Source organism: Hetaerina americana, unplaced genomic scaffold (genome assembly GCF_022747635.1).
Source record: "Hetaerina americana unplaced genomic scaffold, ioHetAmer1.1.p SCAF_3, whole genome shotgun sequence".
NCBI lineage: Eukaryota > Metazoa > Arthropoda > Insecta > Odonata > Calopterygidae > Hetaerina > Hetaerina americana.
The window spans coordinates 88,934,821-88,951,655 of record NW_027286874.1 but is presented as its reverse complement, the minus strand read 5'-3'; the positions used below and the strand labels follow the sequence as shown (position 1 = coordinate 88,951,655).

The window sequence follows — 16,835 nt, the reverse complement described above, 5'->3', positions numbered from 1 at the left end:
TATATTCCTCACTTCCTCGTACACCGCCCCGTCCCGAAAACCCGATCGCCTGCGGTGCGCTCCACGCGCGGGGCGAGAGGGGCTCAATTCCCTCGTGCCCGTGCGTGTGTGTCGATCGTTCGTTCGCGGGTCGGATGTTGAAGGGGAGGGGTGCTCTCTTCTCCCTTGGGTGGCGCTCCCCCCGGCGAGGACTCTCAGGAATGGCACGTTCGTCGTGGGGGGGGCTTGTCGTTGCGGCCGTGGACCCACCCTCACCCCCTTCCCCCAGCCCTTCCCGCGGCGGTGGTTCTCCGTGCACGGGATCATTTCCCTCTTGGCGTGTGTGTGCGTGTGTCTCTTTCACTTGCCCCTCACAAACCCATCAATACTCGCCCGCCCTAGCAATTAGCGCTAGAGTGAGCGTGTTCCTAATTACTACATGGGTGGGCGCATGAATTGCAAACCGACCTGCTAGGTCATCCAAGCACGATTTTTGTAACATGCTAGATATTACTATTGACTAAAAGTTAAAATTTTTTGGTTATTTAAAAAAATATAAAAAGCGAGCCGAAGAAATAGGCCCCCCCGACTTTTCGCCAGTACTGAAAGAGCAAGAACCCGTAACCCTTGGGTTGTTGACCGAAATGTCTCTCGCTCCCACTCATTGTCTGGAAGTGCAAGCAGCAAGATTTTCTGTACATAATAACTTTATGGGAAGCTACAAGGAAGGATTCTACCCACACCCCTGCCATAATTTTGTAAATTTCCAATGCGTGAATCAGTCTTTGGTTTGATGGCTGCAATGGTGGGGGATGTGATCAAAATTATTTAAATTTAAAGGTTCATATTTTGTTAGATAGAAAATTTTCAATAGTATTTGGTTTTACTTTTTGATGGACGAATACACGAGGGCGAATGGATGGATGGACGAATACAGAATACTGTTTCGTAATTATTCCCTAGTTTGCGCGAATACCTGCAAAATAATATTTACAGAAGTTTTTTGACTGGGTTGCCCGATTTCCCTATCCGTTTGACCCATCTGGCATTTCTTGTTCGATATTCACGATTCGTTTGTTTATCCAATAACATGTAGCCTATCGTATTTTACGCTAATTTTTAGAGCAGGTTCACGCATGAGCCTATCATTCTGATTTGCGCCTGAATATCTATCCGTTTTTGAAATATATACATTTTTGTGTGAAATATGATCAACGGATACCATTTTCAATTGAATCAAAGTCAGTGTCTTATACTGGTTTCCTTTGTAGTGTGGATCCTTTTTCTGTACATCTTATTACATGCGTATATTAAATTATTCGCATCTCAAATTACGATACTGCATTAATCAGCTAATGAATTTATTACTTGAACTACAAGAAATAATCGTGATAAAATCGTCGATTTAGTGTTTTCAGAGTGACATAAAATAACCATAAGGACATTCTAAAAATAGTTTTCTTAATTTGATCGTATCAGAACTAATGTCGTAGCATGGGAGATTAGCGAATGGTGCGTTCGTCTACTGACTGGAGGGGTCTAGGTTAAGCCTAGGTGATGATACTGTTATGTTTATCTTTTTTATAAAAACTCTCTATTTTTCATCAGTAAAATTATTCCATATAGATTACACGACCGGTTCCGACGAATATCGTCATCAGCTGGCCTCACACGACGATGACGATATCCGTCGAAACCGGTCGTATACTCTGTATACAAACATTTTATTGTGGAAAAATTTAGTGTTCTTACAAAAGGAAGACTAATACACGTTTAATACCGTTGATTTCCACATATTTATGGCCTCCTCGCGGGTGTTATCCCTTTAAGCCCGGCTAAAAATCCAAGCGGAGGAATTTTTCCAGATATCTATCTTTGTAGGTGGGAAACCGCATTTGGCGCAAAAAAACACCGCATTCTAGCAGTACCATGTTAAGTTCAAAAACCCTAACCCTAGGGCTATATTCGAGGCGAGTTCTAACCTTACTTATCCAGAACAACCTCCTGGTTTATCACCTCGGTAATAGTGATGAGGAAAACGTAAGAGCAATTCCATTTTATTTAGAGTAAGACAAGGATCTTTAATTAAGCTTAATTAAAGATGAAAGCATGATAGGTAAAGACGATAGGGGTCCGCAGATATTAAGAAGCGAATTCGAGAGAGTCGTGGCAAACCTGAGAAAGAACAAGGCACTAGGAGTTGACAAAATAGACGGAGAAATAATCAAGGCACTCGGGGTCAAAGGAAATTATGCCATCTATGGAATAATCAAAGATAGCTACGACAGTGGAAAGATGCCAGAAAACTTCTTAAAAAGTAAAATGATTTCAATACCGAAGAAACCGAAAACAGATGAATGCGAAGAACACGGAATATTGAGCCTGGTGACTGAAGTATCAAAAATCCTTACTCGGATAATCAGCCGAAGAATAGAAGGAAGAATAGAAGAAAACCTTTTGGAAAACCAATTTGGATTCAGGAAAAACCGAGGAGCAAGAGAGGCATTTCTCAGATTGAGAGTTCAGGCGGAAAAAATGAGATACGTAAATAAGCCATTAAATGTGACATTCGTGGACTTGGAGAAGGCCTTCAACAATGTCGAATGGGACAAGATGTTCAAGATACTAGAAGCGCTTGGATTGGACTACAACAACAGAAAAATTATCCATAACCTCTACAAGAATCAGGTTACAGCAATGCAAATTAAAAATGGAAGAAAAATAGAAGCCAAAATAAACCAAGGAGTAAGACATGATGCAACCTCTCGCCAGAAATATTCAACGTATACCTGGATGAGGCAATAAAAGAAACACAAGAATCGGGTACCAAAGGAGTCAAGGTAAATGGAGAAGAAATCAACATGCTCCGGTTTGCAGATGGCATTGCAGTAGAGGCGGCAACGCGAGAGGCACTGCAAGCAACTTTAAGTGCCATGGACCAAGTACTGGGGGAATATAATATGAACATTTACAAGAAGAAAATGAAATCCTAGTGTGCGGAAGAGAGAAGCTGGATACAGATATCACCATTCGAGGGGTGAAACTAGAGTAAGTGGAATCCTTCATCTACCTGGGCAGCACCATAACATGGGATGGAGGAAGTTCGACCGACATCAAGCGAAGACTAGCCAAAGCTAAGAACGCACTCATAAAGATGCCTAATTTCAAAACCATTATGGTCGTGTGTAAATAAATGTGATTTGAAATTTATCCGTGTATTTCTCAAACAGAACGTGAAGTAATTCCATAAATTCAATCCGCTAGCAATTCACATGAAAACCATTGGTTGAATTGGAGGACTAATGGATACGCTGTACACCGAAATTATACCATTGGTAAAGTTAACACTTTTGGAGTGGTGACTGAGTAGACATTGAGACTTAGGTTACCGTCCGGAGAATGACTGGTTCACGTCCTGCTTTTGTCTTCGGGTCGCTTTAGCCCTATTCAGCCCGTGTGCCTTCTCTTTTGCGGGTACTTGCCAAATTTATCTGGAAAACAATGGTGGAGGAAAGTGGCTCTCTGGCTCCTCCGCAGGCGATTTCACACGCCGCTATTGAGGCTTATTGTTAGTCACTAGGCGAGTTCTACCATCTCAATGATCGAACTGACCTTCAGGTTGACGACCATTGCGTCAAAATGATTACTCTTTCGATTCACAATGAAAAGCGTATTTCGAGCCTCCGTGCTCGTTTCATGAACATGTTTATTTTTAGTTTAGTATGTGAGAGTATTCTTAGGTCACGTGAATGACTTCGATGGCGTAACTTATATTCACAACGGACGACAAAAACTAAAGAGAGGATATTTCTCAGTCTGCTTCAGCGTCCACTCTGCTATCATCAGGTTATACGAGGGTCATCCGGAAAGTAGTACCCGTTCGTGAAATAAAGACACAAAAGTAAATATTAAGAAACATAAAAAATTTTATTTGAAAGAGGATACTTTAAACTACTTCTCAACATAATCTCCAAGCAAATTAAGGCATTTGTCATAACGTGTGACAAGTTTCTGTATTCCTGCTGCATAGTCCTTCGCCGCCAGCTCATTGAGATACGCGAGGGACCCATCTTGCACAAATTTTTGCATAATGCAGATGGTGTTTAACAATTTCATGAACAATTGTTCGAGAAACATTGGGAAAATGCTCACAGATGTCATCAATTGTGACGCGCCGATCGTTCCTCACGAATTCGTCAACTGAGCTCACCAGTTGGTCTGTAATGACAGACGGTCTCTCCGAACGCTCATCGTCGTGTGTGTTCCCCCTCCCCATGTTGAAGTTGCGACACCACCGCCGAACAGACGACTCGTCCATTACATTGTCTCCATACACCTCCTTTAATTGGCGATGAATATCACATGGGCGAACGTTTCTTGCATTGAGGAATTTAATCACTGCCCTCACTTCACAACTGGCGGCGTTCTCAATTTTTTTAAACATTGTAAACAATCACAGAAACAACACAGGCAATGCTAGCGTCACGCAACTTGGCTCAGAGAAGGCAGACAAGCCACTGAAGCTATCTGACCTCGTCCAGCGGCTACTCGCGTCGTCAGCACTTCATGCGGCACGAACGGGTACTACTTTCCGGATGACCCTCGTATCTTTTAATGATAATCACCATTAAATGTTTCTTACTCAAATAATTCTAGTTTGTATTCTCTAGTTATTGGACTATTAACGAGGAGGTTGCCTGGAAGCTATAAATGAGATCTGAAGCACATCGTTTTAATTCAGTTACAGATTCATGTAATCAGTTTTACACTTTTTGAGGAGACATAATCTCCGAGGAAAGCATACAGTTAGAGGATTTGTCATCCCCGAGGGTGATGAATATTTTGAGTATATATCATCCCCAGGAGGAAGAAAACGAAATCATCGCATGCGTCCGAAAATACGCATCATTCATTTCCTGAGACAGTTCTTGGATTTGTAAACGCGGAAGTGTAATCCATAAATTTGTCATAGCTGGTCAGCAGACAACAGAAATAGTTAACATCAAATTTACTGCTGTCATGCAGTAGTCCTCAATATGGCTCGGAAATTTTTGAAATACTAACCGTCAAAGAAAAGATAAAGAGAAGAAAAACCAGAAAAAAATATACTTTTTTTTTAAATCTTAAGCTTCTACAATGATAGCAGAGACGAATAATTAATTTCTAAAATGGTCATGATTTTTGTTATGGTAAAGGGATTATAAGAAACTATCCATTTCTCTCTCTTCTTTTTCCGAAAATTGAGTTGAAGGATTGAGTTTAGGTTGCTCGCCCCTTTTCCAAATGAACACACCCGATTGAGGCACTTTAAAATGAGGTTAATGTCTTAGTGATTAAGTGATCGTAAAAATTGGTTCTTGGGGAAATTGTGCGAATGTCATGGAGTTGGAGAAGGTGTAAAACAGTTGGATGAAGAATTGAGGTGAGAAAATTAGCATTTGCCTTATTACAATCTCCATGAGTGACGCCATGGGGTCCACAAATATAGTCACGTACGATTGAATAGGTGGTACCTCCAAAATTGGTTGGTCCAAAAATCGGACTTTTCCTCCTAATAGAAGCCCAGGTTGGAATCAGAACGGAAATCCAGTTGAGTTTTGGGAAAGTGTGGCTGTACGAGAGCTACGTTGCCTGGCAAGCGAGCGACGCGGTGAGATGAGTGGCGAACACAAATAATGTTTTCCCCGCGCACGGAGAGCTTGAAAATCAGCCTTTTGCCCCTCGCCTTGAGGCGCTTCAATCATAATTTTTGTCTATATTTTCCTTATCGGTATAAAATACAAGGAGCCTCATTATTTCTATGTGTAAATTATGCTTGTAATTTTCTCTTTCGGTGGAACTAGAGCAGAAAAACGATGGCCGCTTAAAAATCCCAATATTCCAAGTAAAAATCACAGTTTCCGTCTTCTGTTGATAATATTTTCGTAACTTCTTCCGCAGGGCTCCATAAATTTCAGCTTCCAGCTTTAATTGATCCGCACATAACTAGGGATAATTTTATTACGCAAGAAAATATTATTATGACTTGGTGGTTAATTGCAATTTCTAGGTTGCAACACTGAATAACGTTTCGCGATGGATTTTGATTTCCCGATTTGCGATAGTTAAACCTTAGTCGATTTAATCCAGGCCATCCCCAACACGGAATGCTTAACGGTGCGTAGAAAGGCATAACGGCAGAACATACTGCACGAATTGACGAGAAAATATCTTTTTAAATCTGTTAACTTTTCCCACTAAAATCGAAGATATCCGTGTATACCAGACAGAAGACTTAACATTCCGATATTCCGTGGTCACTAAGTTCATTTTTACATTTTATTCCTCATGTCCATACCTTATAATTTCTGACTTTTATATTTTTCATTCTGAATTCCCAGGATTTTGCATTGATTCACCCTTATGGTGGATTTTACAGTAAACGAAAGAGAACATCAAATTCCTCTCGTGAAGCTTTTTCATCGTCAACAGCCAACACTTCGTATTACTCAAGCATAATTTGTCTCTTTGGTGAATTGGAAAATGTTTATTTTCTCTCCTTTCCAGTCATGGATAAATATGGCAAGGTAAAGTCTGATGTCACGTTTTCTGCCTTATTTTCATAACTTCCCCTCAGCGGCCGGAAAGGAACTAAGGCATCGCCTCCTTAGCCTCATTCTATGAGGCATCGGGGTTCCAGAAATGAAGGCCTTTCGCGTCATTTCCCGGAATTGTTAGATCATCCACAACTGGTGCACTTCCTACATAACCTTGGTTTTAGGGCCTCCAAGGACCGATTTCCTTCCTGAATTCATACCACATCCTATCTCGTATGCCATTTATTCCGCGCTATAACGCACACCATGCTTCTAAGAAACTTGTGTGAATTATTTTCGGTCGAAATGGCACCATATAAATCCTTAATGTTTAATATTTCCTGGAAGACCCGAGTTTTAAAAGAAAGACCTTATATATTGAGCATGGAAAAAAGAGGCTATAACCCCTCTCTACATAATTTAGGAGTACATTACCCTGGCGTGAAGAGATATGAATAAATCTTCGCAGGATTCGCAAAGAAACGAGATGTCTGACTTCGGATCCATGGTGTACCAATTTTTTGCCGTCTCTCTTGTTGACATTATGGGTCAACAAAAGTAAGCCGTTGCAAAATTTGCGTGTGGATTACTTGAGATTTATTACCATGAAAATAAAAGGATCCGTATAGTGTTCCAAATTCTTAGAACCAGTGAGAACATGAGAAAGATGAGCCAGAGTGCATTAATCATTCTTTCTTCCCCCCCCCCTCTCTCTCTCTTTCTTCAGTGTGTTTTCCAGTGCGAACAAATTTCATCGCCGAGTATGTACAATTTGTATGTATGTTTTCTTGTTTCTCGATATTATTTTAATCGCCATTATTCTTTTGAATATATCATAGTTGAGGAAGTGTCCCCCAGCTTTGGAATTTTATGTCTCATATGTTTAGTCACAGATCAGCGTATATTGCATAGCTAACTTAAACGTACTTCCGCGAAATTATCTTTTGAAAGTAATTAGGTACATTGTACCCTTACAATGCAATAAGATCAATAGAATTACAAGACGAAGGATAAGAGTTTAATTGGCTCTGTCAATGAAACTTAATTAAATGTTACAGTAATCCTTCTCTAACTTAATTTTATCTGACGTTACTTTGTAGAATTTCATTATGCAGAATAATGAAAGAGGGTCTTGATTCAGTGTAGAAAACTGTCCAACAGTTTTTATCTTGTATTCATTTTAAAGTAGTACATTTAAAACTATCTATATTCGTAACCTATAGCGGAAAAATAAGTTATTTGTGTGGATTAACCAAAGTGTATTTAATTCTTGTATTCTATTAAATATTCTGTTAGGCTTCTGCGGCGTTTTTATTTTAATTTTTCGGCATGAGAAAAAACTATTTGCCGAAGATGAAATTGCATTTTTAACTGGAGTGTGATATGAGTTTACGTCTAGCATCCAAAGTTTAATGGGTAGAATGTACGTGTATGGATATATGAATGCAGCAAAAATTTTCGAAATTCTTTCATTAAAAACGTTATCAACCTACCATCCTCTGCCCAAAGAGTTAAGGTGTGCATGACGTACACTCCAAATATTATTAGATCCATGTTCACATTGACATTAGACAGCGTAGATATATTGTAAGTTTCTTTATTGAGGTTTCGCTTATACTCCTTCAACTTATTAATGCCAATAAATCCGAAATAGATCTTTAATGTTTGTTTAAAATTTGTTTAGAATGCGCTTAAGGAGTTAAGCCCCCGTTTACCATTTTTAATTGTAAAATACTATCGTTTTCTTGGCAAAGGAGGCCTGTGTGTGGCAACAATTTAAAATGTTAAAGTGCGCCATTGCCTTATTCTCTAAATCTTTGAGGGCGGAATATTTTGGGGCATTCGACTATGAGTCAACAGAAGGGATGGAGCTCGTTTTTCTGGTCGTGAGACGTCGGCAAATGCTTAATGCTGCCCCTGTGCCAATAAAATTTCCCGTAATCCCCACTTGTTAGTTATCCTCTGGAGAATTCTCAACAACTCAACGGTTTAATGTAAAACAGCTATAAATCCAATATTTAATTTATAACACGTCAATAAATGATATGTTGACGTGACGCATTCTTGTTGATATATAACTCTATTGATTTTTTATGAATACCCGTCATCAATTCGAATTAATGATTTTGCCCTTTTTTCATTTCTCAGGGTTTCACTCGAAATCAATTAACTTTATATCCCCTTGCTACATAATGGAATTTGATGATGCGATTAAAGAACAGCTGAAGCTGCATTGGTCACAAATGCCTATACAAACTGTAATTATAAAATTAAATTATGTGTAAATATTGTTCTGTGATCGGGCCCTTAAATTTCTTATTGTAACGATTAAAATAATACACATATATATTATATAAAAAACATATTATATATATTTTATCTATATTATATTTATCATATACCCTCATATATGTATACTCGTATATATGTATATACTAAGACATATACACAAGACATATACGAAACACGCACATAAACATACGCACATGGTGTATGTGTGTTTATTTAAAAATGCTTAAAATACGTAATTTGAAACAATGACATGTTTTTAGTTGCGCCTTCAAGGCATGCCTGTTGAAAGGTTAAGATAATATTTTTATCGATTCGATTAAAATTTTTCTGGTTTGTTTGGGAGACGTATTTCCTCTTCGTTAGCAGCATACAGTTAGCTTTCGGAATGCCGTTTTTAAGACTAGCTTGGACTTTCTATGCAATAGGATGTTACGGTGGTAACATACCGTTTATGGTTCTGCAAATCAAAAGTTTTCCTGCCATCATTACCTATTAGGTACTTCTTTATATTTATTTACACAGAAAATGCTATGAAATTTCGGGAGCACCTTTCCCCGATGAAAGTACTTTGGTTAAATTAAATTGGGAACAGCAACCTTAGGCCGTTAGAATTCCTTTCTGACGGTTCTTGATTCCCCAACACAAGTACCTCACCGCTGAAAATGATTAAGCGTGTTTTCTTTAAGCGGAAGGCACTCATCCCAAGTTGAACGTTTCCTCTGCTCCCCTGCTACCCTCCTCAAGATAGCACGTCTCCGAGGGGGACCGTAATCGAATCCGACGGCTGGAGTAAACCTCCGGCGCCTCACGAGTAATATTAATTCCACTCCGGTGTCAAAATCCGCACCCCCATCCCCCTACCCACAACTCCCATCCCCGCCGCCGCCCTCCTAAACCACCCTCTTTCCCGTTCCGCTCATCCCTGCGACAAAAGATCTGATTTTTCGGAGGAGAAAAATTCCTTGCAGCCGCGGTCAGAGATTGAACTCCTTCCCCCACGTGGATATAAAACATTTTCGTGGAGAGGGAGCGGGAGTAGGGAGCGTGTGGTAGGGGAATGGAAGGGCGTTTATCGCGCCTCTGACGACGCCTATAAACCCGTTAGCACCCGGTCGCCTCCCCTACGGTGGCGGGTAGTGATGGAGGAGGGGAGAGAGCGGGGAGGATTCGCAATGCAAAATAAGTGCAAATAAAAAATATATACATACATATATAAAGGAGATAGGACCTCGGTACGTAACGGGCCCGGCTACTTCACTTATACCACGGGGAGTAGCAGGGGTGTTTGGTGGTGTCCGAAAACGGAGGGACGTGAGGCAACGCCCCCACACCCGTCTTCCCCACACAGCTTCCTCCCACACCCACCCCTTCTCCACGCACCCCAGCAACCAAAAACTCCTACCGGCTTTAATATTCTTCGCCCGCACTCTCCGTCCTCCTCGGCCCTCCCAAACCCCTTCCCGCGGGCAACACCCTCCCTCTCCTCGAGAGATCCCCACCCCCCAGAACCCTTCCCATCATCCCGTGCTCCCTCCCTCCGCTTTCGTGTTCCGCTCCAACCCTCTCTCCCCCGAAACAAAAAAGAACCCCAAAGTTAAAGAGCGGGGAATGAAAATAAGAAGAGGTGGAGAAGAGCGAACAAATAAATAAACAAGGCTTTCGGTTAACGCCCACACCAACCCTTCCAGGAGCCATTGCTCACCTGAAGAGGCCCTCCCCGACAGATTTATCTTTTTGCGATTCGAGACAGGCTGTTATTCCGGACCACGAGGCCCACTCTTCGCTCTCACTAACTCCTCACCCTGCCTCGCACCGCACCTACCCTCCCTCCCTCCATACCTCTCTCTCTCTCCTTCCCTTTCTCTCTCTCTCTCTCCCACGCCACCCAACCCCCTCTCCACTCTCCCCTTCTTCCCCCTCCCGCCCTCTCCTCCATCCGCCCTCCCCTGTGACCCTCGCCGAGAGCTCTCGGGGGAAGGCGCTTCATCTTTAGAGCGGACCCGACCATGGACGCAGCAGCAGTGATCGGCGGAGGCCGTACCCTCCGCGTCGGCGGCTCTCGCCGTCACATCCCCGCGGCGATCGCCGTGCTCCTCGCCGGCCTCCTCACCGTCGCCTCCTCCGCCAAGATCCCCTGGTGGCACATCAAGATCGCCCAGGAGCAGGGGTGAGTCGTCTTCTCAGAATATCGTGCCCTCCAGCGTCCACCCGTCCTCGACGCTCATCCATTCCGCAACCCCACCCCGTGTCTAGTTCGACCCCTTTTTGCTCTCCTCCTCCCCACTCGTCTCTTTCTCCTCTACCGCCCGCCGCCTTAATCCCTTAACGACGCCGTTCAGAGTGGTCGAGATCAATGGGCGATTCGGAGTGGTAATGAAAAAAAATGGACATGTGATCTCTCGGGTCGTGGACCCGTTCACGTTTCAGTCCCCACGCCGCCTTTAATGAGCCCTGACGTTTCGCACAAAAGGATTCGGGGCCGCGAAAAGAAGTGTTCGTTCGTTCCCAAAGGGGACGCACATGGGAGGAGTCGAGTCCAAATTCGTTTTGTGACTCTTTCGCATGTGGGAGGGTCCGCAGGAGGGAGGGAGAATAGAGGCGACGGACCGAACGTAACAGTGTAATGCTATCACATTTTCGGCGACCGGGAGCGCGTGGTCTGGCCGTGGCGGTTGCGGGGCCCGTGTTCCCAAGGACCGCCCTCTGCGTCTAATTGGCATGCTTTGCCGCGCGCGGCTCGTTGTCGCGTGGGAGGCAGGATTCGGGCGCGCGCCCGGACTGAGGTGACTCGTGCGCCGTTTCGCACGTAAAAGAATGATTCACGGAGTGAATCAATGGCGTTCATGCGTAGGTCGTAACCTATGTAACTTTGTCAAGCCCAAAATTCATGGTCGATGATACTGGAACGAATTGGCTGGTTTCAACCCTTTGGAGGAGACCTGGAAAGTTAGTTGATCCCCCTCCAGCTCTTTGCGAGGAAACTATGATCAATAATAGACGATGGAATTCTTTTCTATTCCGAGAAAGACCAGAATTCCCTGGCTATATCCGAGAGACTTCTCACGCGAATAAATATGCGCGAAATAAGTTGAAAATTTGAAAAAAATTTACAAATGCTGAACATTGTTAATAATGCATTTCATGGTAAATAAAGTTGATTCCTCGATAAACTCACGAGATACTAAAGTGAGGAGTACAAATTAATTATTATTAGATTTTAGCAATACATCAAAGACATTTGTTGTGACGACCACACTGTCGGAATATTTTATTATGAATACCGTATTAAGAAAGTAAATCTTTTATTTCAACTGTTACTGGAGCGTATGGCAGCTGTTTGAGTAAGCCTGGTAAGTAATGAACTGAAAGTAACCATTGGTAATGTGATAACACGACGTGTTATAGATAAATATCTTATATCAAAATCGAGGCATTTAGCTCGAATAAGATTGCTACCTTCCTTACAGGGTTTATTTCTTTAAATGGATATTTATTAACACAAACGTAAAAATTCTGTTATTAGTATGAAGGAGTTTGGCCGAATAACTCTTTCCGACATTCTCCAGACCGATTCGATACCCGCTCCTAATAGGGTTTCCGTTTCCGATCAATTAGGTTTCCCGCGGTGAGTTTTGAATCGGGTTGCATGTAGGAGAATAAATTACATCCTCGGTAATCTTCTTCCTCTCAAGCATTCAGGGGTAAAACTGTCAAATATATGAGTTGATGCTTCGTGGATATAATCTCGCCTCCGTCCGACGATACCCGGGCATTCAAATTCCAGAGGTCTTCATCCACCTGGCAAAGTGCACCAGTAGTTTATCGCTCGGTCTAAAGTAAATATTTTTCTCCCTCAGTGCTTGCGTGTGTGTTTTTTACAGTCTCGGCCTTAATCCGGACGGCGAGCCCTTCGCCCTTTCCGGCCGCCTTTCTCCACCATCCCTTTCCTCTTTTCCCACCCCCTATCGGCCACCGCGTCCACGCCGCCCCGCCGGCGCTAATGACCTCAGCAGTTGACGCACACCTCCGTGGAACGCGAAATTATGCAAATGATCCATCCCCCCAACCTTGCACACACACACACACCCTAAATCTCCCCCAGGAAAGGTGGAAATATAATATGCGAGAATCGGTCTAATGATGCCATTCTCGAGGCAGGGATGATGGAGAGGGTGGCGATTTTCTTCTCCTTTATATCTATATATGCACGTGCTTGTGTGTGTGCGCCTGCGTGTGAGGCTATATGTGCTTGTTATTAGGTGTGTGTGTGTGTGTATATATATATATATATATATATATATATATATATATATATATATATATATATATCTGTATATTTCTATATATATATATATATATATATATATATATATGTGTGTATATTTCTATATATATATATATCTGTATATTTCTATATATATATATATATATATATATATATATATATATGTTGATAACCTATACATATAATGTTGATAGTCACACTAATATGACACTACAGACACAAATGATGAAGGCTCACTTTTTTACGCGTATTTCGGTGATTAATGCCACATTCATCCGTGTGAGAGAAGTGACTTCTGCACGAGAGATGAGTCCTCTCATAGTGATGTGAGTTACACGGTCCGCCGAAACATATGCCAAATGAGCGTTTACTGTGTGTCGCACCATTGTGTTCGTTCATTATCACCACATTGCTGACATTTCCTTATTGGGGATGAAATTTCAGTATACAATATGTAATAAAAAATATTGAAAAAGCCCTCATTGCAATTTGTCTGTGGAAGGGGAATACACTGTCTGCCTAACTTGTGTGTATAGAGAAAATATATATATATTATATATATATATATATATATATATATATATACATGTTATTGTAACTACATATATTTATTTATACACACACATATGCATATATATATATATCTAAAAATATACATTTATATATAATTATATATTTATTCATTTGGAAATAGTTATAAGGAAAAGGAATAGGAGCACATATAAAGGGGCACTTGGTTGCATAAACCCTCCGCAGATATACGAATAATGTAAATTACGTATCCTCGATAGCTCAAGTGGTTATAGCATCGGCCCGGCAAGTCAAAGGATCCGGTGTTCAAGATCCGGTTAATTAGATTTTTTGCGCTTATGATTTTCTCGATTCCTCCTTCCCCACCTCTCCTGTGTTCGTCTTTTATACACATGTGTCCCTATCCCTTTTCCTCATATCTATTTCCATGTGAATGAATAATTGTTCGTCATATGGCGGGTTTTCATGTTTGAATATATATATATATATATATATATATATATATATATATATATATATATATATATATATATATATATATATATATGTATGTGTGTGTGTGTGTGGGCATAAATGATATTTTTCTCTCTCTTGTCGGAAACAAAAGGGGTCGCGTGTGGGGAGGGATGAGGAAAGGTGGTCGTTCTCGGAAAGCTCCCCTCCTAGCCTAGCCAGCCTCCGACCCCACCCACGTGTGCGTGTGGGAGTGTCAAATCTCGAGCCGCCTCCTCCGTAAAGCGGTCCGTTTCATCTCCCATTCCCCATGAAACCCCCATTTGCCTCCCTCCCTCCGCCTTCACGACACTGGGCCGGCGGGTAGGCCGCGGAATCCTTCCCTCCCCCCCACCCACTCGCCCACCGTCCTCATACCAGCTCCCGCTCCCGCTCCCTTCTTCACCCCCATTCTCAAAAGCCATTTTGCATCTCTTCGGGGGCCACAAGGCGTCCTTGAGGGAAGGAGTAGTGAATGCTGCGTGCTCCCGAGAGGGTGAGGGCGAGAGGGAGTGGGGGTGGACTAAGTGAGGGGAATGGGAAAGGAGTGTGGGGGGGGGTCGCAAAGGCGGGCTGGGGGATTTTTTTTCGGGTGGAAGGGTGGGGTGAGTAAGGTGGTCATCATCATCCTGCGTGCGTGAGAGCGTAACACCCAGCGTGCTCAGGCGCGGGTAAATGTGTTCACGGGGAGGGGGAACGAATCGAGCACTTGGCTTAAGCGACGTGATGGTTGGGGAAATATGTGGGTGAAAAAGTCAAAAGAGGTGTAGTTTAGCATTTGTTAGGCCTCACCTGGAGTGTGCCTGGAGCGTACTAGACTCTGCGAATTCATTTTATTTCTGAATTGAACAAAATAAATAGAGGGAAGCTATGAAGGAAGAGCCTAAATAGCTCAGATTACTATCAAATGGATTCTGGAGAAATGATCAAATGTAAAATTCAACGGTAGACTTGATTTCTTAATTGCGAGAGGTGAATACACCTGGTGTGTATGTGACTCTGCGGAGGATAATTACATTTCCATTTTAAGCAAAATATGACGATAAGACTCGGGAACCATTGGTATTTTCTGAACGAAAGTTCTTCTCCTACTGTCTTTGAGAAACATGGACTGGGAGGCGATCGTGACGCCCCATGCCCAAATTAATCTATTGGTTAAAAATGAATGAAGAGTCTATTGCTGGTGCTATGTGAATTATTCTTACCGCACGTGGATTGGTGTGCAAGTCATGTTTTAAAAGATACAGAAAATTGTCTGTCGCACAAACCGATTCAAGAAATCCTTTTTCCTCTAAAGAATTCGCATTTCCAGACGTAGGAAGAAATGGCCACAAAAATGCAGACAATTCTAAAATAAAGTATTACTTACTATGTTCTCAATTTGACGTCCAAATCCCAACTTTCTCCAATGATTCGGTATCGAAAATCTTGATCGCATCCTTTTTTGTTGTATTACAGGATAATTGTATATCGTAGTTTGATAATTGGGTAAAAAATTAGCCAGTTTTCTCAGTTTACCGACCATATTCATTGATAGTAATATTAAGAGGGAGTAGCGAAAATGCGTAAGAGATTAACTAAACTGGGTGATGTAGCTTGGCTGAAGGAACAGGTCTGGTAATGGCCGGAGAATCCCGGGTTTAAATCTCACCGCCACTGTCTCTATCAACTAACGGTTGAGCCCCAACTGCGTTACGACGTTCGTAATTTGCAGATCCAAACATTTTTTGAAAAACCGCAGGCAACACAGAATTAATAACTGACCATCCTGCCCTGCAGACGATAAACTTTTAGCAGTGGGGTTTGGAATCAGGTGGGTTGTGATTTCAAGTCTGAAGCTGGCCTTCGGGTTAAAGACAGAGGTTGCTGAAGAATAAAAACAATGAATTCACATTTCATCTTAATTTTCTAATTCGAAATAAATTACTAAAAACACACATAATTGATTTGTTTCAAAATATACCAGCTCTTAGCCTTTTAAATATTGTATTATTAGATACTGACATTACAGTGCGTTGAGAATTTTAAATTTCATAGCTTTTGTCACGTGTCAAAGTTGTATAATAGGGAAACCTGTAGAAAAAATTTTCCATGATTAGAATTGAATGGTAATAACCATAAAAATAAGCACAGTAATAATCCTGAAGATCGGTTTGGTAGGTGGTGGTAGAATTCACCTATTACTAAGCCCAACGGCGTGTGAATGTTACACCTCAGGGTAGTGGGGCCTGATCTGTTCCTTGTGCCGCCGATGATTTTCCAGGAACTTCCGTCACACGAAAAATCACAGCTCGGAATTCTGCCGAAGTTTATCAAGCGGTAACGGTTGGCTCAGATGCAGCCGAGGGTGCCCAGAGGTGCCGTCGGGAACCGAACCCGGGCCCTCCTTTAAGTAGTCCAATACTCTACCCCTGGACTACGACGTCCCCACTAAGCGGTAATGTGAACCATTATTTAATTGTTCAATCATATTCAGAATTAAAGGTACTCGAACCGAACTGCTTTACTGAGCTCCTGTGAACCGACAGGCACTTTACACGCGGTAAATTACAGCGCCATAAGTGGTAGTTGCGTTAAGTGGAGAAAAGAGAGAGAGAAACTTGGAGGACGTCCTTTTCACTTTATGAAAGAGGAGAGAGGGAGAAAGTGAGAGGAAAAGGCGTCAAGTCCCTCCTCCAGTC

The 16,835-nt window shown here is 42.1% G+C and overlaps 1 protein-coding gene across 1 annotated transcript in view; it reads left to right on the top strand.

The window, feature by feature from the left end:
* The first annotated feature begins 10,852 nt into the window (after positions 1 to 10,852).
* Positions 10,853 to 16,835, top strand: part of LOC139690177 (transforming growth factor-beta-induced protein ig-h3-like) — a 186,274-nt gene continuing 180,291 nt past the window's right edge. Inside the window, exon 1 of the mRNA XM_071587452.1 lies at positions 10,853 to 11,013. Within this exon, the coding sequence (XP_071443553.1) occupies positions 10,853 to 11,013 (161 nt within the window). The remainder of the gene's footprint in view (positions 11,014 to 16,835) is intronic.